Raw genomic sequence first — 27,555 nt, forward strand, 5'->3', positions numbered from 1 at the left:
CACAGATCAGGATTAGCGTCAATCTTGCTGAAAAAGTCTGCATTAATGGGATCCAATGAACTCATCAATCTGTTCAACACGATGTCTGTGTCTACATTGAAATATTGAGTATATGAAGAGATGCTAAACACTCCCTTCCAGTTGTTTGCTGATTGCTGTTCAAGGCCTTCATAATTACCAGGTAGAAAATGTTAGCTTATTGTCATCTACATACCAATCAATGTATATTTGCAACTCAGGTGAGCTTGGATTGTAGATAACTCTTACAGAGATCAAAGCATTATGGCATTTGAGCACTTAGCTGTTTCAGTTTTTTTTTTTATATATATATATACAAAGAAGTACATTAAGAAAATTGCTTCAGGAGTTTACACAAAAGGCGTATGGGAATAAAAGTATAAACTAAGTAAGATCATAAAGAAATGATAAATCTCCCGGAGCTCTATAGAGGATAACAGAAAAAAGGTACTCTTCGTCTACTCCCAAAGCTGGTAGACAGAAAGCTTAATATTAGCATTTTCAGCAGGCACGGATTATCCTTTTATATATTCAAAAGAGAAAATATTTCAACATAAAGCATCTGCTACCAAATACTAGCCATGACCAGTTGTCACAACTCATGGGTTTAGAAGGTCATTATTGTAATAAGGTTGTAGTAGTTAGTAGGAGGTATTTTGTGAGTTGTTAGGAGCACATGGGTGCTATTTTCCATATTTCATTTACTATTAAATAGCTTATAAATAGGCCCTAAAATGTAGAGAAAGGCATGTTGATGAAGAAGTAGATTCTTATCTCCCTAATTCTCTCTCTCTCTCTCTCTCTCTCTCTTTTGATTTCTCTCTCCCTCCTTTAATTTTATCATTCAATTTCTCTCCCTAATTCCAATCACAACCCTAGGTAACCCTAGGAATGTGACAAATGGTATCAGAGCTGGTTCTTCCTCAACTGTGATTTTTGATAAATTTGTATCAGCTTGGTTCGAAATCGAGAAGGCGCAAGCGGATCTTGGCTTGAACTTGTAGGTGGAGTCCATTGTGAGAAGCAGATCCCTCCGATTCCTTTGCTCGTTGATTTCTGAACCTTAGGCGGTAGAAATCAATCAATTGTTAGACAATTCTAAGCGGCAACGGAATTAATTGAACTTTTAAGAGACGATTCCAGAAATAGCAGAGAGTTGACGGAGCGAGGATCCGACTTGGTTATTGATCTCCAACGGTGACTGATGTTGGTGATTAGGTGAAGCAATTCCAGTAAATTACGAAACCAAGCCAATGGTCATGAACCGAGGTCGGTGATTGGGTGAGAAGGAGGAGTCAGGGGAAGAGATTGTTGAATCTGCAGCAATTGCGAGCAGAGCCGATTCCAGCCAACAGCAGCAGAGATGGTGGTGTTCGACGGTGCTTTCGGAGATGCCTGGAGTAGCTCTGGTTGATCGGAACTTGCAGGCAAATTAAACCTCCTTAATTCCAACGGGCCTGGTGAGTGTCGGTACTTCAGGCGAGTAAAATTCAGTGGATAACTGAAGCAGAGATGACTGAGGCGAGAAGGAACAGGACCGACGATTCTTGGCGAGTTGTGAAGACTGTCGATGATTGGGCAAGAAGAACGAATTGAAGTAGATCCAAATCTGAGTAGATTCAGTGAGGTGAAGTAGGAGGTGAAGTGGAATTCAGATCGAGAAACGGATTGGAGCGAACGGCCTGAATTTGGAAGGTGAATTCAGAGCCATTGATTGGAGACAAAAGTGAGCAAGCAAGGCCGGGACAATCGTGCATCTATAGCAATCGCGGGCAGTTGCAAGCAACTCAAACAATCGGCAATTGTTGTAGAACTTGGAACAAATTGAACTCAGGTCAATTCAGTTCCAACGATTCCGACGGAGAATTGCCTCTCGGCTTGAAAATCTAGGAGGTATTGATCGGTCAAGGAAGGCGTGCATGTGACCAAGTCTACGATGGGCGATTACTAACAGTGTTTCCGATCTAAGCTTGAAGGAATTCTAGATCAGATTGCTAGCAGCGACAGGAGCAACAGATTTCGACTACTGCAGTTGCAATTCAAGAAGGCAATTCATCTTAATTGCAACACAGTAGCTGCAATCCAGAATCGAAGCATGTCTAAACTAGCTAACCCAAGAGGAAAGTTCCTTTGATTAGTTATATACTCGGAATTGAGACGCAGCGGAGGCGTGGTGGTTTAGGCGATACAGGCTTAAGTGGATCTTGAGTGGGGCGAGAAGTGCCGCCACTATATGCGATTGAGTTGCGACGGCAAGTGCGATTGAAAACGGTCTAGAGGAGAATTCAGCAAGCAGCGATTCTCAATTGACTTGATTTCAGTTGTGATTCTCAACTCAGATTGGGAAGTGGTAAGAAGTGAAACTGCGCAATTAGAGCCATTGAAATCACTATCGGATTTTGGAGAATTTGATTTGGAGCATGTTCAGCAGCAAGAATTGAGGTTGTTGAAATGAAAGCAACCATTGCAGGGCTGAATTAGATTTCGGGGATTAAGGATTGCTGAATTTTAATACAAGGAGGAGTTTCCGAAGGGATCCTTAGAGACTGATCAAGAAGCTGTTACCGAGTGCAATTTCAAGAAATTGAACTGAAGAGATGGTCGAAGGACTAATTGCTACAACAAAGGAAATTAAGGACTAATTGCTGGACCATTTGTTGATCATGTGTTCACATAAATTTCAGACTGCTAATCAGACTTTATAGACCTCAATTCCAAGTGTTGATTTGCCCACTATTGCTCCATTGGCTATTCCGGTGTTTGACGAGGATAGGCCAAAATGCTGGATCCGGCAATGTGAATGGGTGTTCTACCAACACCGAGTAACTGAAAAGGAGAAGGTAAAAATGGCTGCAGCTAATCTGAGTGGAATTCCATACGCGTGGTTCCAGAATTGGAGCTGGGGAAAGGTGGAATTGAGCTGGCCGCAATTTGTAATTGGCTTGTGTAATCGGTTTGGAGAAAGGACCAAAACCTATATTATCAATGGAGCTTCTAAGGCTGTTAAGCTAGAGATGCAAGAAGCTGATGAGGAAGAAAAAGAAGTGGAAGAAGGGATTGAAGAATTGGGGGATGGCAGTCCAACGGTTGGCAGCATCTCAAGCACCCCCACTGGTACTGAGAATTCAGAAGCTAAAACCCTCAATAAGACACCGTTGGAGGAGGTAACTGTTAAGGATGAAGCTGAGATGTTTGCTAGCAATCCAGGAGCCAAAGATCTTGGAGTGGAAACGACCACAACAGCCTTAGATTCTGGAGATCTTAAATCTATTTCTCTTGAAGGAATAGGAATGGATGGAGTTGCTAAATTACCTATTATGGATCAGGTAACTGCAACTGATAAATCAGTCAATTGGGAGGAAACTTGTGCCTTAATCGAAGTGTATAACCAATGGAAGGCAGTTCAAGAATGGTTAGAGGTTAAGGGAGGATGCTTGCATGAAATTGATTACACTAAAACCTTCCAGCAATATGTTTCTGATTTAGAGCAATGGAGGATGCAGAAGGATAAAGTGAAACAAGATGAAAGGAAGAAAAGGAAGGGATTCTTTGTTGAAGGGACCGAGACCCTTGTTGTTTTGCTTACACATGTTTCCATTGGTGTGGCAGCAAAACATACTATTGTTGCTGCTGAGGAGAAAGAAAAAGGAAAGCAAAAGAGAAGGGAAAAACAAGATAAAAGAAGGAAAAACGAAGAAGAAACCAATGGGTGAAGACGAGCACTAGATGAAGAAACAATGGCTTGGTTGTAATAAGTTTCTTCGGGACAAGAAACCTTTCAGGGGGAGGGGGGAATGTCACAACTCATGGGTAGTTAGAAGGTCATTATTGTAATAAGGTTGTAGTAGTTAGTAGGAGATATTTTGTGAGTTGTTAGGAGCACATGGGTGCTATTTTTCAGATTTCATTTACTATTAAATAGCTTATAAATAGGCCCTAAAATGTAGAAAAAGGCATGTTGATGAAGGAGTAGATTCTTATCTCCCAAATTCTCTCTCCCTCTCGTTTCCTCTCTAATCTCTCTCTCTCTCTCTCTCTTTTGATTTCTCTCTCCCTCCTTTAATTCTATCATTCAATTTCTCTCCCTAATTCCAATCACAACCCTAGGTAACCCTAGGAATGTGACACCAGTCTTGTCAGTTGTCAAAAGTTTTGGAATTGTAACAACCCATATTTTCCATCCACCTAGGAAGCCTGGACACTCATAAGAAAGTGAACATATCATTGTAGACATGATACTCGTCATACACTTTTAAATGCATGTCAAAAACTTATCCAAATGTGTACTCAATTTTTTTTTACAACCAGATACTCAACAAACACTGGGGTGACACCAATGTCCATCACAGGATGTATCATGTCTATTTGTTAAATAAATTAAAAACACCTTATAATTTATTCTAGGAAACACAGACTTCATTTGGAAGTCTTAGCTGTGTCTAACATGCATGGGAATGTATCCTTGTATTGGACTCCAGGATATGTGCCAAGCCCATCTAATGACACGTCCTTGTCATTACTAACAATTTTTTAAACATCTAGGATACATGATAGACACATATACATATCAATTAATAGAACATACAGTAGACACAATTAAGGACAAAATGGGATTTTTAATAGAATTTTTTTGGATCTTTTTTTTTGGTGCAAAATTACAAATACAACTATAATTAGTTTTGGATGCAATACAAAAAACATAATTCAGAGTAGTAACTAGATTCTGACAAAAATTGTTATTTTTCCTTGTGTTGAATGATGGGTATCTTATGATTATTAATGGTTTAATGGTATTTTATGTTAGAATAGTGATATATTTTCAATAGTTTTCTATATTATTATAAAATGAATGGTATCTTCATATTGTCTTGGTGACACTTTTTCAGTATTGTCAATATGTTTTAGTTGTTACGTTCATAAACATTACAACAGCAAGTTTTAATTGCACTAGCTGGGGTCAGCTATTGAATTCCAGCTCTACCCATGTCTACGTTCATAAACTCCATTAATAAAACTATAAATTTTGTTGTCATTTCTATGTCATTTTTTTTTTCCCCAAATAATCATTACCCCTACCTGTTCTCATATCCAGATTCATACTCATATCCAATCATGTAGAATGTAAGCTATCTTAAGCTATATTTGCGTACATAAACAAACAACATATCAAGCCTTAATCCCATTATGTGGAGTTAGTTACATGAATTCTAGTTTATTAATTAGCTCTATTCATGGCCATATCTTAAGCTATCTTCATGTACATGAGAAAAATATAAAATTTATTATTTGATGTCACCACCACGTCATGTCCTAATTTTTCTAGAAAATATTGTTCCATGGTCTATGATCATATTCATGCTCATTAGCCATATAATAAATGTGTGTTGACCCACAAATTTTCTCCAAACATAGTAAACTCTTCATCTATATGCGACTTTAGAAAGGATTTAAGCCAAGATGTTTCATACATAAAATAGAGAGAAGCGAATAAAACATTTAATTAGACAACCCTTATGCATCTACTAATGATTTTATCCTTTGACTAGTTATATTTCTCATCTCTTTTTTTTATATGTAATTATATTTCTCATCTTACCATGTAAGAAGCCCTACTAGAAAAATATTGTTCCATGGTCTATGATCATATTCATGCTCATTAGCCATATAATAAATGTGTGTTGACCCACAAATTTTCTCCAAACATAGTAAACTCTTCATCTATATGCGACTTTAGAAAGGATTTAAGCCAAGATGTTTCATAAATAAAATAGCGAGAAGCAAATAAAACATTTAATTAGACAACCCTTATGCATCTACTAATGATTTTATCCTTTGACTAGTTATATTTCTCATCTCTTTTTTTTATATGTAATTATATTTCTCATCTCACCATGTAAGAAGCCCTTGTAGTAGAAAAACACATATTAAAGAAGTAACACATGATTATCAGATCTTCGGTCTCCAGATCTAACAGAGGTATTTTACGAAAATTGAGATCAAAGAGATTAAGGGATAGAAGAATAGAAAGAGGAGGGAGAAGAGAAGGTTAGAGAGAGAAGAAATCAAAGGGAAAAGATTCTGATAACTTCATTCATGAATCCCCATCCTCTAGTTGTGACTTACTATATAACCTCCCACATGCACCCATGTGCAATACAAACAGTGGTATAATCGACTCTAGCTAATGGACAAATATTCATAACATAAAGGAAAAGACAAATTACAATGATTTCCCTTGGAATGTGACAAATACCCCCCCGCCCCCGAAACATTTTTTGTCCCTAAGAAATCATAACAGTTGTGCCACTCGAGGAAACTACTTGAGGAGGTCTGGCAAATACTCCCATGTTGTACGATTGAGATGTAGGTGAGTCAATTGCACCAGGACTTGAGTCAAAGGCAGGGAGTTTTGGTAGATCACCCTTTTTTCCAATGCCACTAAGGGATCCGTATCAAATATTATGTCCTCTAACAAGGAAGGAATAACCAAACTAGTGTTGTTAGCCGGTCCAATGGATTTCTTTAGCAAGGAGACATGAAAAAATAGGTGGATTAATACTCCTTCAGGCAATTGTAATCTATAGGCCACTTTCACTACCTTTGGGATGATCACCCTTGCGCGGCCTTCGGTGCTCGTACCCTCGATTACGCCAGGGGAGGTAAATTGCAGGTTGGGCCTTTGACCCTTGCGCAGGGTGAGCATCAAACTTGCAACCCACCGAATTGACACCGGCATATTACTCATCCGATCGCTCGACCTATACCCTGGGGGCAAGCCACCTTCCCTACCTTTGCTATTATGGGAAAGGGACCATGGTACTTGTGGTTTAGCTTTGAAGTAGGGTTGTTAGAGAAAAGATGTTGCTGGAACCCTTTAACCCTTAAGTACACCATATCACCCAACTCAAATGGCCTCTCACTCCTCCTTTTGTCTGCCATATGTTTCATCTTTTTCTATACTATAGTTAATTCCCTTTTTCTCACCTATAGAGCCTCTTGACTTTGTTGTATGTAATGATCCACTACCATCTCTACATTTGAGTACTGCATAACAGCTGGTATTACAGGGGGTTTATAACCAAATAGAGCTTCAAATGGGGTCCTCCTCAATGAACTATGGCAGTTGGTGTTGTACCACCATTGGGCTAAGGGTAGCCATTTGTTCCAACTCTTGGGTTTAGCAAAAAAAACACACCGGAGGTAGGATTCCAAACACTAATTTAATCTCTTTGTTTACCCATCCGTCTCCGAGTGGTAATTAGTCGACATATGCAATTTCACCCCCAAACTCTTGAATAGTTCTTGCCATAAATTACTAGTGAATATATTGTCCTTGTCTGAGACAATGGACAGTGGCAGCCCATGCAGTTTAACAACTGAAGCCAACAGCCGTCTAGACACTTTCAAGGCTGTGAATGGGTGTGACAAGCTCAAGAAGTGGCCAAACTTTGTGAACCTATCTACCACCACAAGAATTACATCCTTCCCTTCCGACTTAGGTAATCCTTTCACGAATTCCATGGAAATTTGCTCCCATGCCTGTTCCGGCATGTCCAGTGGTTGTAGCACACCCGAGTAAGGAACCTAGTCGTGCCTACAACGCTAGCAAATAGGGCAACCTAGAACATAGGTGGTTACATCTCGTTTGAGTCTCGGCCAATAGAATAATTGTCTCACCTTATTGTATGTAACATTCAAGCCCAAATGTCCCCCTATAGGTGAATTATGTAGGGATTGAAGGATCCTATCCTTAAGTTGGTTGTCATCCCCTATCACCAACCTCCTTTTATATCTTAGTAACCCTATTGATGAGATATATCTAGACTGATCTGAAGGGTGAACGACTAATCGAGTGATGATGTATTTTGCCCATGTGGACTGCTCGTAACTTGTTGTAATCTCCTTAACCCAATCAAGAATTACTGTTGTTATTGCTTGGCAAACTACTCCTCCTTCCCTCCTAGACAATGCATCGGTCACTATATGTTCCTTACCCTTCTTGTATTGTATTGTATAATCTAACCCAACACCTTAGTCACCCCCTTCTTTTGCAGCTATGTGTGTAGCCTCTGTTGTAACAAAAACTTGAGGCATTCATGATCGGTTCTAATTATAAATTGATTGCCTTCTAGATAATATCTCCATTTTTCCACTACTAATAAGAATGCTAGCGATACCTTATCATGTATGCTTAGGCCCAAGTGTTTTGGAGCTAAAGCTGGACTTAAGAAGGCTAGAGGCTTACCTTCTTGCACCAAAACAACACCTACTCCCGAGTCACAAGCATTTGTCTCCAAGATGAAGGACTTTGAAAGGTTGGGTAAGGCCAATATTGAAGCCTGCATCATAGCCTTTTTTAAAGTCTAAAATGCTTCCTCCGCATTACTGTTCCAGCAAAAATTATTATTCTTAAGTAAATCAACCAATGGCCTACTGATAATTCCATAGTTATGGATAAATCTCCTGTAATATCTGGTCAAGCCTAAGAAACCCCTCAATTCTTTTACAGTTTGCGGTCTTGGCCACTCCAACATGGCTATAATCTTTTTAGGGTTTGTACTTACCCTTTCTCCAATAATTATGTGGCCTAGATATTCCACTTTTTCCTCAACAAAGGCATTTGGAACCCTTCACAAACAGTTGATTGGATCTGAGAATCTCGAAAGCTACCCTCAAGTGGTTAAGTGTTGGTCCAAAGATGAGTTGTACATGAGAATATCATCGAAAAACACAAGAATGAATTTCCTGAAGTAGGGACTAAAGATGTGGTTCATCAAAGCTAGAAATGTAGCAGGGGCATTGGTTAAGCCGAAGGGCATAACTAGAAATTCATAGAGCACTTGATGAGTCTTAAAGGCTATTTTGGGAACGTCTGCAGGGCTCATCTAGATCTCAGGTCAAGTTTTGAAAAAATGGTAACTCTGACTAGTTCATCAAGTAAGTCTTCTATGATTGGGATAGGAAATTTATTTTTTACAATGATGGAATTCAGTTGGCGGTAATCGACACAAAATCGCCAAGTACCATCCTTTTTTTTTACTAATAGGACGGGGGAGGCAAATGGGTTTTGGCTTCGTTGAATGATAGATTTAGACAGCATTTCCTTGACCAATTTCTCTATCTCAACTTTTGTTTGGGTGGGTATCTATAGGATCAAATGTTAACAGGTTCCACATTGGTTTTCAAGTGCATGGTGTGGTCAAGGAAGCAAGCTGGGGGAAGGTTTGAGGGCTCAGCAAATATATCCTCAAATTTAGTCAACAATAAGTGTAGGGGATCACAAGGGTGTACCTCAGTGAGTGAATGCAGAGTGGGAGTTAATGCAGGCCATGAAGGGTCCTTTAATTTTGTTGTTGCCTCACTGCTTTCCTCTCATTTCTCAACCTCCACCTCAACTGTATAAATGGAGTGCAATTGGGCTATAGAGGCATGGATTAATTTCTGCATCTTTTGACTTGTCATTATTTTGCATTCTCCAGCCTCCCAGCTTCTTGTTAATGTCAGCCTCTTCCGTTCCATTTCAAAAGTAACCTCTAACTGTCAAGTCTCCAATTTGAGACTCAAGCCAATTCCGAAATTATAAGGACCAAGAATAGGGGTAGAATTTGGAGGGAGAATTTGAAAGGAGGGAGAATTCAGAGAGAGGGAAAGAGGTCTTAGATGAAAAGAGAGAGGGAAAGAGATTTTAGTGGCCATCAGCTTACAGTTCAACTCGGTGGCAGTAGCCTCATTCAAGAAGCTATGGGTGCTACCACTGTCTATCAATACCATGAGTCTCTTCCTGCCTGCTTGTCCCTTCACCTTGATAATTTTCCCAGTACGGCCCTTCAATGCATGGAAGGAGATCTCTCCTCCCTCATCTGCCTGCTCTTCTTCCATTGTATCATCAATGTCTTCCCCCATGACTTCTTCTTCTTCCTTTTCCTTTCCTTCATCCATGCTCTCCATCTTCAGCAATTGCCTCTTACACTAATGGCCTCGATTGTATTGGTCCCCGCACTTGTAACATAGCCCCAATTGCCTCCTCAGTCCCACTGTGGGGCCCTTGTTTGTGTTAGAATTAGTACTTGTCATGGAAAGGCCAGAGGCAATCCCTATAATTGTCACCCTTGGGTTTCCCCCTATTGTTAGGTTTGGAGTGGGACCTGGTTTAGGCAAGACCTTGTTCTTCCTGAATATGGCCTATAGGGTGAGCTCATGTAATCTAGCCTTCTCAACTACTTGTCTCACGATAGCAAGCATCATCATCTTAACCATTGATCTTAGTTTGTCCTACGGCCGCTAATAAAGCTAGACACAAAATAGTACTCAGTTAGGGCTGGTTGTGAATTCCACATCAAGGCCCTAAGCTCCTCAAATCTATCATGGTAATCAGTTACTGACCCTTCTTGCCTTAGCTTGTTAAATTCCTCAATCACATAAGACATGTTCCTCTCTCCAAAGCGTTCACATAACTCCTCTGCAATTTCATCCCATCCAGCCTCCATTTCCTTCGTTTAACCCATCCTTGATGCCATGAGTCAACCGTATCATTGAGATAGGTTGTTGCCAAGTTGATTCTCTATCCTTTAACTAAGTTATAGAATTGAAAAAACCACTCACATTGGCAGATTCACCACTTACAATTGGATCTGTTGAACGAGGGTATCTCCAACCGAGGCATTGGTGTGTGATTAGGAGTGTGAGGAGATAATTCTCTTACCTGAGCCCCTTGTTCCCCGTCTAGTAATTCATCTACCTCCGGAACTCCTACAGGCCTCAAGAGAATACCTAGGCTAGGTATGATCAAATCAGAAACTGCTCTAGGAGGGAATTCGAGGGGTAACCTACCCTAGTAATCCTTTAGCCATACTACTCCATCGTCTCTCAATGCTTCTCCAATTCTCGTTGCATGCTTTCCTGAGATGCCACCAGGTCCTCCCTACCCTGGGTCACTGCCCCATGCGTCTGAGTCATCCCAAACTCCAATGCCTCCATCCTCATCTCCAACTGCTTCAATCGAGTCCCTTCCGCCATCACTCTGTTATCTGCGTTGGCTTCACCTCCGTCCCCTAATCACTCATCCTACAAACTAATAGGGACTCGCAATCCCGACCACTGATCGTAATTCACAGTGATCCAACCAGCACCACCACTCCGCCACCAAGGATCACCCGGTCTAAAACCAGAATATCAAGTCTCCAATCTGAGACTTAGGCCAATTCCGAAATTATAAGGACCAAGAAAAGAGGTAGAATTTAGAGGGAGAACTTGAAAGGAGGGAGAAATCAAAGAGAGAGAAAAAGAGAGGGAAAGAGGTTTTAGAGGGATAGAATTTGTATATTTTCACACATAATTCCCATCCTCTTACACATAACCCTTCTATAGGCTCCTCCTTCAGATTGTAGCCTCTTAACCAAAAAAGTACAAGCAACCTAAGCCTCAACCGCTTAGTACAACAACTTATTCAATAGCAATTCAATTACAAATATACCCCATATACCCCTAGGATCGTGACACTAACTTATTAAAATCAAAGATTAGAGGGCTTACAGTTCTCCTCCAGTCCACCCCAAGGACGATGTTGCAACCTCCCAACTTCAAAATTCGCAGTTCTGCAATGACCTCCTCACCTTGCATTGTCCACTTAAACCCTTGACACCTCAATGTGCTCATCATCTTGCTGCCATTGGCTACTATAACTGACAAAGGAAGTGTTTCTTGTGTTGGGCATTATAAGTCCTCAACTGTGGCTTCATCTAGGAAGTTGTGCATACTCCCGCTATCAATGAGAATCATCAACCTCTTCTTCCCTACTGATCCCTTCACCTTGATTATTTTTCCCAATGGACTCCCTTGTAGTGCATGCAAGGAAATTGTTGAGTTGTATATAGAGATGATTGCTATATTTGTATATTATACCTAGGGTTAGCTTTATGTCAAGGCCAAAACCCATAGCCTATTTAGTTTTTGTATGTATAAGTGTACTGTCTATTAGTTTAATACATAGAAATTTCCTCCAACTAGGGTTTTCTCTCTCTCTATTACTAAGTTCACAAATGTCACTTCATTCGAGAGAAAATTTTATTTGGTTGTATTACCACAGATTGTGTCAATTCAAATGATCAATTAGCATATGTCTTTACTAAATCTCTCAGGGGTCCTCGAATTGGGTATATTTGTAACAAACTTGATGCATATGATATATATGCTCCAGTTTGAGGAGAAGTGTTAAGTTATATATAGAGATTATTGTTGTATATAGAAATGATTGTTATGTTTGTATATTATACGTAGGGTTAGTTTTATGTCAAGACCCGAGGCCCATGGCCCGTTTAATATTTGTATATATAGGTGTACTATCTATTAGTTTAATATATAGAAATTTCCTCCAACTAGATGTCATGTACCTAGGGTTTAGCCTAGGATTGGATCAACAATCAAAAGGATCTGATGGAATAGACTCAAGAACAAAACATTGGAGAGGAAAAATGGACAGAAATGGGGGGAGGATGTAGAGAGAAATGAGGGAGAGCAGTAGAGAGAAATAAGAGGGAGAATGAAGAGAATTGTAGAGAGAGAATCAGATTTTCATTTAATCAATTCAAGCATATTTCTCTCCTCTTACACTTAGCCTTTTTATAAACATAGCTAGCTGCTTAACTAATTTCTAACAGCACCCATGTGTCCCTAACAAATTGTCAAATATCCCTAACAAACTACTATACCCTATTACAATAATGCCCCTTTATTGCTCCTAAGGGCATGACAATTCTTCCCTCCTTGAGAGAGTTCTTGTCCCCAAGAACTTACAACAAGTAGCCATTGCTTCATCCAATTCCTGCCTTCTCTATATGATTTACCTTTCTTTCTTTCTTTCTCTTTCTAGGCCGCTTCGTCTTCCTCGTTCTTAAGTGTCCAAGATCAATCCCAATTGTAATTTGGCCTAGAACTTCAATAGGAGCAACCTGATAGAGTTCAAGTTCAATATACTCACCTTCTACAATAGCTGTCCAATCAAGATTGGTCTCCACTTTAAGAACACAATCAGCCATTGGTTCATCCCACCCTACAATAGACAGTAACTTGAATTTTCCAATAGAAGCAAAAACCAACACAGCAGCAATAGTTTTGTTTTCTTCGCCAAGACCTTCGACTTCTTTAGCTATCCCCCTTAGCTTTCCTCCAACTAGTGTTGTCTTCACCTTCTCGTTGCCAATTTTAAAATTTCATCGAAAGAATGCCTTTTCTCAACCTCCAGTTTCTTCCTTACTGCCGGTCCAAGTTCATCAGCCTTAGGATCATTAGCTTCTTGTCCTTGTAAAATGTGGTCTACCCCAATCTCCTCATCCAATCTTCTTTCCTCTTTGGAATCATGAGTTTCCATTGACTTGTTCGCTTCATTTTCAACGCCAACTTCCTTAATATTGGCTGAAGTTTCAGTCGGAATCTCCGGATTACATGCAAGCAATTCAACAATTCCTCCTTCCTTGTGTTTGCTGGAATTTCCCTCTATATGAACTTCTCTTTCAACAATTTCATATGGTTCCTTAACCTTTCTAGCCCTATCAATCTATTCATCACAAATTCCCTTCGGATAATGCCATTCACCACCAATATCATCACCAATGTCGCATTCCTCCTTGATAATTCTGTTGAAACCGGTATACTACTTCCACTCCACATTGGAAATAGGCAGTGAATCCGCTTCTCGACTTCTTGCTTTCTCTTTCGGCTGCTCCATTTTAAGGAAGTCCTCTTTATTAAGACTTCCACGATAATCCTCGAAGAATTCAGCAAGAAAACTATAACGATACTTCTTAGTAAGTATCATTGCGAACTCCTGCAACTGTTCATGTAACATACGTCTGAATTCCTTACACTCTCCATGTATCCCGCTGTTGGGTTTCTCGTCAATTCGGCTAGACTCATTATTTAGCCTTTCCCTTGCTTGATTCTTTTGGCTAAAAGGTTCATGATTCTTGTTGCTACCAACTGAATATGCAGCCTTCCCTTGCTATCGTTGAGGCTCTAATTGCCCTCATGGGTGCACTGCCCCCCTGGTTTCATGAGCAGGACACCCTACTGAAAATGCAGCATCCCTCTATCGCAATTGAGACTCCATTGGTCTCATTTATGCACTACTCCTCCTGAACGAAATCTCATTGGCTAGAAAAGCAATAGGCTAAGAAACCGCAACTCTTTCCATCTTAAATCCCCACACTTCCCTTCTGTAACTACCTCACCCAGTCACCTCTAAAATGGATCCAATAAGTGGCAAATTCCAGCCATTGTTCTGCTTCCACTATCAATAGAAGTATATATCCGCCAGAGTCGAAATCATAACCAAAGTGACTCATGATCGCCCCAACCAACACTACCTTTTCACGCAATCATCGTTCAGCATTGTCACCTGCTGTTATTCGTCAATCCATAGTTTCTAGTCAATCGTTGTGGGTCACTTGTCGGAACTTCCAGTTTCGTTGAGTTCACCGGACTTTGGAATTCGCTAATCAATCAATTCACCAGAGTTGTCAAAAACACCGTCTAACTTGCCAGGCCAAGTTGCCTTCAAGCCTTCTCAACCTGGACCTTAACTATGGAAATTGATTTCCATGCCTTCAACTCAAATGCAAACTACAGACAAAGAACAGCTACTCCCAATCACCGTCCAACACCTCCTTCACACTTTAGTGGCCCCGAGAATCTATTGGATCCGTTGCAGCTTCCGACGAGTTCTTTGAATTCTCAAAAATCACCTTGAATCTCTGCTTGATTGATCCCACAGAGAGTTATCGGAATCAATTCTAAGATTCAACCAAAAATCTCCTTGTTGCTTCTATGTCTCGAACGCCAAATGCACCAGAATAGTTGGAATTGCGCCAAATCTCTAGGAGTCGCCTCTGGAATCGTCTGGGTTGCTCGCCTTCCTTGAGCAACTATGATGCAACCAACAAAATTCTTCAGAATTGAGAATTCGATGGTTGCAGTAGCTTACAACTTGACTTCCAAATCCGCTAAAGCTGCGTCCCCTTCCACTTTAAGCAAGACTCACTAAAATTTGTGGTCGAACGTCAATGGTCAGCTTCATCTTCAAGACTCAAACACACTTTCGGAATTCTCAAGATGAGAACTACTTCTCTGTCGGAGTCACGGGAAGCTGAATTTGCCTAGCTTTGCTTCAGCATATAGACAAGTCGAATCAGAATGACTGAAATGATCTCCTCATTTGATCGATGCTAATCTGGCTCGCCAAAAATCACTTGAGGCTCAGCTTCGATCACGCCTTCCTTCTCGCTATCTACTCTTGATCAAAGCGACTTCAATATTACCAATGGAGTCCCCACCCAATCACCGACCATTGGTTGGAATTCACCTGAATTCTTGAATAGATCTTGATTCCTTTTGGATGCTTGCACTCGCCTATCACATCGTAACCAAGGGAACTCGTCGAAGTCCTTGTATTCGTTGGAATCACCTTAAGTCTTTGCTCTATCGATTCCGCCAAGAGTCGTCAGAATCAACTGCTACCAATTGCAGGAATTACAGCCAAGGAACATTGGCTTTGATACCATTTGTCATGTACCTAAAGTTTAGCCTAGGATTAGATCGACAATCAAAAGAATCTGATGGAATAGACTCAAGAACAGAACATTGGAGAGGAAAAATAGACAGAAATGGGGGGAGGATGTAGAGAGAAATGAGGGAGAGCAGTAGAGAGAAACAAGAGGGAGAATGGAGAGAATCAGATTTTTATTTAATCAATTCAAGCATATTTCTCTCCTCTTACAATTGCCCTTTTTATAGGCTTAACTAATTTCTAACAACACCCATGTGATCCTAACAAATTGCCAAATATCCCTAACAAACTACTATACCCTATTACAATAATACCCTTTTATTGCTCCTAGAGTCATGACACTAGGGTTTTCTCTCTCTGTTACTAAGTTCACAGAAATCTCACCATCTTCCTCTCCAGTAGCCTCCATCTCTGCAGCAACATCTACTACTTCCCTTCTTCTTCTTCTTCTTCTAGCCCTTCCATTTGTAGCAATTGTCTCTAGTATTGGTGCCTCGGGCTATACTTCTTGCCATAACGAAAAAATAACCCGAGTTGCCTCTTATGCTCCATGGACAGGGACTTCACCAAAGCTAGATTTGGTGAAGTCTTTGGTAGCATATTTCCTCTTTGTGGACCCCAATTGACAGCCTTGGACGCTCCTCCACTCCCCACTAGTGGGGAGCTTGTAATTAGGCCCCTAGACACTACCCGATGCTTCCTGAAAATCGCCTCTAGGGTTAATTCCTGCAATTTGGCCTTCTCCGCCACTTGTTTAACGGTGGTGGGTTGCATCATCTTAACTGTTGGTCTTAGCTTATCGTTTAACACTAATGAAGCTAGACACAAAACAGGCTTCATCCAAGGTGGGATGGGCAACATCTATCAACGACTCGAGCTCCTCAAATCTGAGTAAATACTCATCCACCATTCCCTCCTGCTTCATTTTGTTAAATTCCTCAATAATGTCCACTATATTTCTTTCCCCAAACTGCATACAAAAGTCTTCTACAAACTCCAGCCAACTTAGTTCTATCCTCCTCGTACTCCATCCTTGAAACCATACATCCGTTCTACCATTGAGATAGGCCATTTCTAGATTCACCTTTTGTCCTTCTAGCACTCTATACTGGTAGAAAAATCGTTTGCATCTTTGTACCCACCATCTTGATCTATCTCCCTTGAATATCAGGATGTCTAATCTTGGCATTAGAGTATGATTAGGATTGGTATAAACGCCTCTCGTTGACAATTCTGGCCCCTCTCCTATCTCTATATGATCCGAAGTGCGTTGCCTGACTCGTGCCCTAGCAAGTATCGGAGTTAGATTGGTCCTCAGCAAAAAAATTCGCTAGCAAGCTCACATTTGGAATTCTGGAGAATAGACTTGAACAGTGCTCAATTGTTGTCCAAACCCGAAAAAATCCTCCTGAAGATTAAAGAAATCTCCTCTCAGATTCCTCTCCACTACCATCATCTCAGTTTAGCCTCGACTCACTTCCTCTTGAGTTTGAAGAAGGCCAAGCTCCATTGCCTCCAATCTCTCCTCTATTTGCTCCTGGTTCTGTCACAAGCCTATCTCCAAAGCATCCAAAGGTCTCCAATTGTTTCATCCTCATGCCTTCTGCCATCACTTAATTCACCTGTCACACTTAGCTACCTAGTTCACCAAAATCGATCAATCGAGATACCCAATCGTGGTTACTTAATCTCTACTCGCCTTCGCTCAACTAGCCAAAAACGGATTTGATCGGTGAATAATTCTAATCGTGGTGGCACCCAATTCCAATAGCTCAGAATCTACAGCTCACCGACAGAACTCCAACCCAAGCTGAGGATCACTTAACTTTGATACCAATTGTCAGATCTCCAGATCTAACAGGGGTATTTTACGAAAATTGAGATGAAAGAGATAGGGAGAGAAGAATAGAAAGAGAATAAAGGAGAAGAAAAGGCCTGAGAGAGAAGAATTTAGAGGAAAAAGATTCAGATAATGTCATTCATGAATCCCCATCCTCTAGCCGTGGCTTACTATATACCCTCACAACCTCCCACGTGCACCCATGTGCAGTACAAACAGTGGTATAACTGACTCTACCTAATCGACAAATATTCATAACAAAAAGGAAAAGACAAATTACAGTGACTACCCTTGGAATGTGACAATGATGTAGCGAGCTTTGGTAGCAATAGTAAGGTTACTCCTTTGTGATCAAAAGGTTACAAGTTACATTTGTGAAAATAGCATCTTAACAAAAAAGCAAGGAGAAGATTGCACACAAATATAACCGTCCCCTAACTCCTACAAAGGGAAGAGCATCATGCAGTTGAAACACTCCTTAACACGTGATGTTGGTAAGCATCACCGACATTTCAACTCATGGTTACTACAAAACCAAAGAATGGTAGCAAGCAAATGTATGTTATAGGACTCAATCTATGAACTCATATACTAAAGAATTAACACATGATGTTGGTAAACCCACTTCACCCACTTATCAACTCATTTATTTACGACAAAATAAACAAATGGTAGCAGGTTAAAGTATGTTCTGGCAATAGCACTCATGATTTGTGGACTCAACTTTTATGTAACCAACATACCACTTCAGTTGTGAGTAAACCAAGCTATCCAACCTTCCATCCAGGATTATAAAATTTAATAAAATAGACTTGGTAGCAGATGAGCAGATTTGTTTACACACCTATCCATACTGTAATTGTCAGTGTCTTTGCAGGGAGTAATGAGGAAGACAACAGTGATTGAAACAAAGGTCTTCAGAGCTTGTATCATTACCAGGCAAAACTATAGAATCAACAATCGTGTTTCCAGATAATTCAGGATTACAGATGCAGATAGCTAAATCATTTCACATGCTAGATAAACACTTCAAGATTGCAACAAGAAAATATCTATTAGAATATAAACATGTGGACTATTGTTTCATGATCACTCAACGGCAGCAAGCCACCTAAATGAAAATATATACACAAAAAATCAGTGTATGACAGCTGAGCCCAACCGTGACTACAAACAAGCATCAAACTTCAAAGATGGAACACAATTGTTAGATTTACATACCATTTGCATTTCCAAGAGGTTGATATCCCTGCCCCCCGCCTCCTCCATTATTAGGAGGAAAGATTTGCATATTTGCTTCAGAGTCTGCACATAATTTCAGCATAAAGTAAATACGATCACAACTCAGGTTCAATTAAATGGAAGACAGGCCTTCAAATAAATAAATAAAAAAAAGAGATATAGAGGTGTTCCAGTTTGAGATGCATACCCTCATCACTAGGGGTTTTCTTTTCTTCACTTATGACTGCCTGTATGTTAATATCAAGTTATGAGCCAATGGACAAATCGTACCAAAAGCTATTAACTATGCAGTTATTCTAAAGTTTGCACAGTGCATTGCAAGTAACAATCAACAGCTTTCTAATACCCAATAAATCAATTGATATGCATAAAGAGCCATATGACCAAAAAAGGAAAAGAAAAAGTTGTTGTTAATAGATAGAAACATTTAATCTTATGACCAAATTGGACGTCCACACTTGACCCCCGTTACGCTTTAGCAATTCTTTTCCAATTTCTCAGAAATCCAAGTTCGCCAATTCATTACTAATTTCTAGTGCTCTTCCTGAGGAAAAAAAATGCCGAAAATGCTATTAGAATAAATCAACAATACAGACACCAATTGGGAATTTTTAGCGGAGGCCTTAGTTTCTTCACAAATAAGGGGAAAATACAATATCCGCTGTTCAGCATTTCAACCAAATGTGCTTTCCAAACTTCTAAGACGTAAAATCTTGATCAAGAATCACAATTATAAATCAACAAAGGAGAGAGAAGACGGCTTCCGCTTTCACGCGATCCATAACTTGCCATCCGGTCGTATAAGAAAATACAAGAACAATCAAATATTAGGGCACGAATTACGTTAAAATCAAAGCAGTCCTAGACGGGTACATGTTTATGTGTGTGTTGAGAAGCGTACCGGGACCGAACCGGGCAAGTGACTGGTGGGAATGTTAGCGTAAGATTCGTCCATGGATGAATCCACAGAGAGAGAGGGAGAGAGAGAGAGAGATGGGGGAGGGAGAGAGATCAGGGAGATCAGTGAGCCATTTCGGTTTGCGATTGAATCGATTGAGAATTTGTGTCTTGAAGTTAGGAGCTGGTACCGGGAAGGATCCCTAATTTTGCTATCTTTCTTTTTGCTTTTGTTCTGTCTCTTCTTTATCTTTGTTCCTAAGAAACCCTGATTTTTTGCGTTTGGTTCTTTGGTCAGTGAAGTAGTGAAACTACAAATGTCAGTGAAATGTCATCCAATCATAAAACAATTAATATCAACAATAGAACGTAATAAAACCAATTTAACTGGAATTTTTTTAGATTTAGTCAAGACAATGAATGTGAATAAAGTTATAAAAATTCAATATATTTTACTAAGTATAATTATCGTAATAGACATTAATATTCGATTCTAAATTTGTTATATTAAGTCTAATTTTTTTAACTTGTCTATAAGACTATAATATATTGTTAATTTCTTGTTTTGAACCAATATGATTTATAAAATAAGAATAATTTTATCATTGTGCTACTACTTTTTTCATTCAAAATTTGTCTACACAAATTAAATTATAACCACCAAATATAACCCTTTGAAGACGAGTTGTCAGTTGAATTTTTTTTATTTACAATTGCATGACATTCGCCACTTTTTTAGTTAGTATTTTATATTTTAATAAATTTGAAAATTATATTTTTATTTTTCAAAATTGACCTAAATTAAATTAATTAGTTCTCAATAATTGCTTAGCTAATTAACTAGTATTTAAAGATAACTTAGGTAATCATCAATACACATTCATGTATATTATATTCAATTTATTTTTTATATACTAGAGAAAAAAAATTAAATTCAACTAACGGGTCACAACAATTGAAACTTTAGGAATGTAAATTCATCTAATCTTATTTTATTGTAAATTTTTCATTTGACGGTGTTTTCTTTACTTACAAGAGATTTTCACGAAAATTGTCAATAATCGATTAAGGAAACATCAAAATGTATGATTAGTAATAAGAGTGTGACGAACAATATTTGTGATAAAAAAATGAATATGGAAAATTAGAAGGACCAAAAAATGAATCAAAACTAAAAGTTAACACATAATATTTTAGTTTGACTTTTAAAATTTTTAAAATACTAAAAATGAAAGTACAACCAATGCTACCCTAAATGGGATTAAAATGCATTGATAGTGTTAATGATGATACAATTTGCTAGCAGTCTAACGCTATATATATTAGAATGGAAACACATAAAATAACAAAAAAAAAAAAGGAGTGAACAATAAATAAATAAATAAACAATAATAATATAATAAAAAGCCATATTGTGTGGCCTATCATAGGCACACACAATAAATAATAAAACAACAAAAAGGGAGGAACCTTTATTTCAAACAAAGGTGTCTGAGCCCGGGTTCGAACCGGGGACCTCTAGTGTGTGAGACTAGCGTGATAACCAACTACACCACCCAGACAACCTTGTGATGGATGCTACCCTATTTTAGCTTCTTTATAGTTTTCTCTTTTAATGCTCTATCCCACAATCATTGCGAAGTTTAACCATAAAGAATGTTTTTAAATGCAAACCTATAAAAAGTTCAGCTATTAATGTAAACATTTATTTTCTAGAAAATTAAAAGTTTAAAAATTAATAAAAATACTACCAAAAGCCTGAAAAATAAGCTGAACTTCTCAATCAAAAACAATTTTAAAAATTGATCCAAACATTTAGGGCTTTTGTGTGATTACTAGTAATACAAGCTAATTAAAAAGTTCATAGTAAATAAAGATTTAATGCTATGAGAAACTCTTATAGAAATTTTCACCAAAATTAATTTTCCTTTTTTTTCCTTTTATATAAATGCTCATAATTTGATTTTTAAGATTATTAAAAATATAAAAAACATATTTCATAATTATAACAATTATTGTTAAAATCATGAGTTAACTCGTACGATTTTACGAGTTTACAAGTCATGAAACATAAAACAAGTCAACTCGTTTGTAAGATCAAATTTTGATAGAATCAAACCTGATTCACGAGTTTACTTGTATGAGTTTACAAGTTTATCAAGTCTAAGTTTATGAATTTGTTGATTTGAGTTTACCGAGTTTAATCTTACCCACAATTTCAAGGTTAGAGACAAAAATATTTTCGTCTCTAACCAATATATATACACACACACACACACAATCATTCTCAAACTCCCATTTTGGTTATTCTATAAGCCCTAAAGAACGTTGTGTTTGTGTGCTTGCTGTGTCCTTCTACAAACCTTAATCATTGTCGATCTTGTTTTGACATTTCTTTTTCGTTCGTTCACTTTGAAAGTTTGAAGAATCAAACCCAATTGAGATATGTGAGTGAGTCGTGAGTAAAAATGACTATGTTTTGCTAAGTTCGATAATTAATTGTTGTGTGTACATTATGCTGAACTCTGTGTGCGACCAATTGATGCGTTGAGTGAGTGTGTTGTTCGGCTATACCTGTGTGTGTACATTCTTATTTGTAATGTTATTATATACCCGTACAAGTAGGTACAGATTTACATAATTAATTTCAAATATGTCATAATTAGATCATGGATAGATATAATTTTATATTAAAATTGATGATTAACAATAAACAAATATACTTATTTGATATTGGTAACTTAATTAGTGTAATGACATAATATAGAAGTTTAACAATATTTATTGTTTTTATGATTTAGTATTTTTATTTATTTTTAACAATGTTTGTTAATGATGATAGTAATATTTGTTGTTTGAAATTTTGATTATGGATTGATGAATGATGAATTGATAATAAATGATTGATTTAATATTTAAAAGTTCCATATTATTTAATATTTTTAAAATTAATAAACGAAATATGAAATAGGTACATGTATTTCATTTATAATAAAAAATATGTCATAATAAACATATATGTTATCCTATGATTATGCGAAAATACCCTTAGATGATATATGCCTCTTTCAACACTCTCAAATCCACTCAACATTAATAGGAATTGAAATAGAAAACTTAAGCAATCAAACAGAAATAAAATAAGAACAAGAAATAGAAAGCAAATCACACAAACGCCAAGATTTATCCTGATTTAGTTTCATTTGAGAAAACCTACATCCAGCATTCAAAGAGCCCTCTAAGAAAAGTCTTATTAGGGAAAAGAACAATCAGTACAACAGTAGAATCCCTTTGTCTATCTATCCCGAGTACACCCTAGCAACTTCCCAATATTACAAAGCTTTAACAATAGGAAACACTCAACTTTTCTTTCAGAATAGTGCACTCGTTACATAGAAACGGAAGAATAATAATCTAATTTAACTGGCTACCCCTTGCCCTATTTATAGAATGATAGGGCGAACATGTCTATGACAAGTATTGGATAATTACAATTTTGCCCCACAACTATTACTAATTACACATGGGATATAACTATCTATCTAAGCCTCCAATAGCCGATTATATCACTGCATGTCTTCACCGATCTTCTAGATATACTCGAGCAGCAAATCAACAATATATTTATATAAATTAAATAGTATTTTAAATTTTTCGTAAAATATTACAATTTTACGATCTGATTTTATGGACTATCTTACGATTTCATTTAAAATCTCGATTTTAACAATCTTAATTATAACAAAATGAAAAACTTTGATACATGTAATTGTTGTGAAAAAATATTTTTTTAATTTTTAATTCTAATTTTATAGCTAAATATATCATAACATGTTATGTTTCAAAAACAATAACATTCATTTTTAGAAAATTTAAACTATGTCATCTTTACTATTTTCATGTCATTTTTAATTTTCAAAAATATTGAAAATGTGTTTATTTTTATATTTTAAAAAAACATAATTTTGAAAATAAGAAAAAATTTTATAAAAAAACTCAAAATAATAAAAAGTCATTTTGACTATGTTTTATTACAAACACGTCAAAATTTATAAAATATAGAAAACATTATAAACAAAAAGAAAACATTTTCAACAAATTCAAAATAGACACTAAAAATATAAAAATAATTTCAGAACTTAAAATTAAAAATTAAAATAAGAAGAGTCTAAAATTTTGAAATGAAAACTCATGAGTTTACGGGTATTGAGTTGGTTTAATTATATATTAAATTAAATTAACTTTCAGTCTAATTCCAGACCCACTCAGAATAGGTTTGAATCTAATTTGGAGTGTGAAACAAATTTTCATAATAGTTGTCGACGTTCGAAGTTGGTTGACCATGATTCGTAGGTTCACAATAAAAAAAATGAGCATAACTGCAAAAAGGAAGAACAAACGAAAATAAATGTAAATTTTTACGTGGTTCGGTCAGAATGATGTATAGTCTACGACTGTTATTTAGTTATTCTAACAGAGTAACAATATATCATTGTTGTCCATCCCCTACAATAGTATTTTTTACCCCTATTTATAATGTGAGGTGTTTACAATATTTACAAAATCCATAAATGGAAGAATAATATCGTGGGGGACAAATTGTCATTATCAATTCCATAAAACTAGGAGCGAGTTCTGCACTACTAGGGATTTGGTTTGCCTCAAATAGGGTCGGTGGGTCCCGCCTCCATTTATTTAGCAGTCTTTTTGTTATGTGAGCTGAAAGTATGATAGGAGCTTGCTTGATTAGACTAGCCAACTGGAAGTATTGCTGGGAGCTCACTTAGTTCCACAGTTTGAGCTCAGATCTCAACAACGTGTGACCTTATTTCGGTGAGCTCAGTCTTGGGCTTATTAGGTCGATATACTGAATTGAGTCTAACCCATAAAAAGTAGTCCAAAAAATACTTATAATAATAATATTTTAGTAAAAAATATTAAAATAACTCTCTAAACAAATTTAAAATTATTTGAAACTACCACTTTGCAGTCTTTTATTACTTATGTTCTTGATTTCGATAAAATAAATAAATCATAAATAAAATTTTAATTTTTATTTAAATTAAATATTAAACTCATAATCTATTAATATTAATTCTTAACATATCAATTAAGTGTCTGCGCTTGAACTATGCCTTTAGTAATTGCGAGACATGGAGTTTAGAATTGCTGATTAAACCAATAGTTGTAGACCTAAAGCTAATATACTGTCTCATTTATTGCTAGATGGCTTGATAACAAGGTGTTAATTTTCTAATTTTTTTATTAAAGTAGTATTGTTTTTTATTCCCTCAACGCCTGCCACAGTAGAACAGTAGACTTTCCTGCTTTGTCTGCGCTGAAAGGTAACCATGGCTTGACCTTGACGAACCCACTTCTCTGAATCAGCCCCGCCATCTTTCATTCTTCCATATCTCAAACTCAATCGATCTTGCTGCGGTAAATCATGGCTTCCATCAACCTCTCCCTCTCTCTACTCTTCCTCTCCCTCTTCTCTGCATGCGCCGCCCAATCCACAACTCCCCCATCTTCGCCGTACCTCTCACCGGAAAATTCCCTTTTCTCGGATTACCGGAAAATGCTCGCCGCTTTCAGAATCTACGTCTACGAACCACCGAAACCCTTCAACTTCACCACACAAGCGGAGTCCACGTTCTACGCCGCTCTCCTTAACAGCCAATTCGTCACCAAAAACCCTAACGAAGCTCACCTCTTCTTCCTCCCCTTCCCGGCCGACCTCTCCATGCGCTCGCTCTCCCGATTCGTCCGAGGAATCCGAGTCAACTTCCCGTTCTGGAACCGCACTCTGGGCGCCGATCACTTCTACCTCTCACCCGCCGGCATCGCCTACGCCTCCGACAGGAATCTTCTCGAGCTGAAGAAAAACTCCGTTCAGATCTCTTCCTTCCCAACGATCTCCAGCAGCTTTATTCCTCACAAGGACATGACTCTGCCGCCGGCGAAACCGCCAACTCTTTTCCCTCACGCGCCGGTCAACGGGACGGTGCTGTTTCTCGGGTTTATGAAAAGGGGCGGGCGCGATTTGTATGGTTTGGTGGAGGAATTGGCCAGTGATCCCGAGTTTCTGGTTGATTCCGAACCATCCGATCTGAGCAGGAGTAAGTTCTGTTTGTTCATCTACGGCCGTGACGCGTCGTGGCTGGGTGAAGCGTTGCGGGTCGGGTGCGTGCCGGCTGTGATCACGGACCGTCCGATTCAAGACCTGCCGTTGATGGACGTGCTGAGGTGGTCGGAGATGGCGGTGTTTGTGGGGGCGGGCGGCGGCCCTGGGGGGGTGAAGGCGGCGTTGAGCCGAATCGGCGGCGAGCGGTACGAGAGGATGAGGGGATTGGGTGTGGCGGCGGGTCTGCATTTTGTGTGGAACGCGGAGCCGCAGCCGTACGATGCGTTCCACATGGTGATTTATCAGCTGTGGTTGAAACGGCATTCGATCAGATACGTCCAGAGGGCGTGGATTTGAAAGGTTGTACGATACATTTTATGTTGGTTTTCTTCTTTTTGTATTAGGCTCTGTGTGATAGCTATGTTTTTTCCTTTCAAAAGACTTTTTTTTCCACCTAATTTTCCATCCTTGTACTTTTGACTACTAATTTAATAAATTTGAAAAATAAAAAAATTTTAATTTCGCGGTTTCATTTCTTTGATAAAATAATTGAATTAACTTAAAATATGTTATTATTTTAATTTTTTATATAAAATTAAGTATTTTTTAATATATTTTTACTATTAAATTTTATAAAAAAATATGTCATTTTTCATCTATCAAACATGAAATATAAGAAAATAACCAAATTTTATGAAAAATATTATCAATTAAATACTAAAAAATAAAAAATAACATCATTTTCATATAAAAAATTATATTAATAGAATAGCTTAAATTTCTAATTTTCAGCAATTCAATTTTTTTAAAATTTATTTTATTTCCATCATTGCAATCAAATGACAATTATTGGTCAAATCAAACTTGTAAATCATCAACTAACAACTATGGCTAAGAGGTAAGAAAATGTTTCCAAATAACAAGTTCATCCCAATAACAAATAATATTAATTTGTTATATCTTATCCTTAGTTTTAAAATAATTTTATTGTTTGAGAAAGTACAATAAAATATAATATATTTATGATCAATGAATAAGAATATTTTTTAACTTAAAATATATGATAAATATTGAGTTAAATTACTTCAATCAATCTATCGTATATTTGATATTTAATAAAATATAATTTCAGTAAAATTATTTTTGATATATTTAAATCTCTTAATAGAATTTTTTTATGTTTTATGATGAAAAATATATTTTAAGTATTATAATATTTTGTGTATTAAAATGAATAAAAAAATATTATTTTTTTAAATATAGAATATTAGCACATTATAAGGGGATATATAAGAAAATATTTTTATTTTAAAAAACTATTTTTCAATATTTTGATAGCTAATATTTATTGTTATTAAAATAATTTTTAATAAAATTTTCAATAAATAGAATATATGTATTTTAAGGGTGATAAAATTGTTAAATTCTAAATTTGTTCTAAAATTAAAATTTTATTTTCTTATTTTTATGAACTTTAATTTTTTAAATATTTTTATTAAATCTAAATGGGATAGTTTCTTATTTATATTTATGTATTAAAGTAAATTTAAAAATAAAATATAAATTAAAATAAATATAAACATGTTGTAATGTATTTATGCTATAGATTGTATTATCAAATAAATATATTTTTTTTGAAAATTTAGATTGAGAGTCGACTCTAGATGAGGGACAGTCGATTGTGCGTTATACAGAGTCGACCCAACCAATAGCAAGTTATGCAGAATTGACTTGACAGTATTGGTGTATTTTGAAGAGTCGATTCTAATAATGGAGAAGTTGACTCTTATATTTCAATAGTCGAATTTTTCTAACCGTTATAGATTGGTTGGAAGTTCAAGTATATATATCAATAATAATTTTTAAAACAATGCT

At 37.2% G+C, this 27,555-nt stretch overlaps 2 protein-coding genes and 1 non-coding gene across 3 annotated transcripts in view; 1 reads left to right on the forward strand and 2 right to left on the reverse strand.

The window, feature by feature from the left end:
- Window positions 1-19,842, reverse strand: part of LOC127803561 (uncharacterized) — a 50,856-nt gene extending 31,014 nt beyond the window's left edge. Inside the window, exons 1-4 of the mRNA XM_052339872.1 lie at window positions 19,561-19,842; window positions 18,847-18,886; window positions 18,639-18,722; window positions 4-166 (exon numbers count right to left, since the gene is read on the reverse strand). Of these exons, the coding sequence (XP_052195832.1) occupies window positions 4-166; window positions 18,639-18,722; window positions 18,847-18,886; window positions 19,561-19,614 (341 nt within the window). The 5' untranslated portion in view covers window positions 19,615-19,842. The remainder of the gene's footprint in view (window positions 1-3; window positions 167-18,638; window positions 18,723-18,846; window positions 18,887-19,560) is intronic.
- A 1,202-nt stretch (window positions 19,843-21,044) lies between these two features.
- TRNAV-CAC (transfer RNA valine (anticodon CAC)) lies at window positions 21,045-21,118 on the reverse strand. Its single transcript has one exon. It is a non-coding gene; the product is annotated as a tRNA-Val (tRNA).
- Window positions 21,119-24,852: 3,734 nt separating this feature from the next.
- On the forward strand, window positions 24,853-26,199 carry LOC127808166 (probable glycosyltransferase At5g25310). Its single transcript, XM_052346614.1, has one exon. It carries the CDS (start codon window positions 25,003-25,005, stop codon window positions 26,035-26,037), a length of 1,035 nt encoding a protein of 344 aa, XP_052202574.1. The 5' UTR covers window positions 24,853-25,002; the 3' UTR covers window positions 26,038-26,199.
- Window positions 26,200-27,555: the final 1,356 nt, after the last annotated feature.

Source organism: Diospyros lotus, chromosome 1 (assembly GCF_014633365.1).
Source record: "Diospyros lotus cultivar Yz01 chromosome 1, ASM1463336v1, whole genome shotgun sequence".
Classification (NCBI taxonomy): Eukaryota; Viridiplantae; Streptophyta; class Magnoliopsida; order Ericales; family Ebenaceae; genus Diospyros; species Diospyros lotus.

Bases quoted from the DNA above. Each gene is read 5' to 3' on its own strand.
- LOC127808166 (XM_052346614.1), top strand. From the start codon at position 25,003: ATGGCTTCCATCAACCTCTCCCTCTCTCTACTCTTCCTCTCCCTCTTC.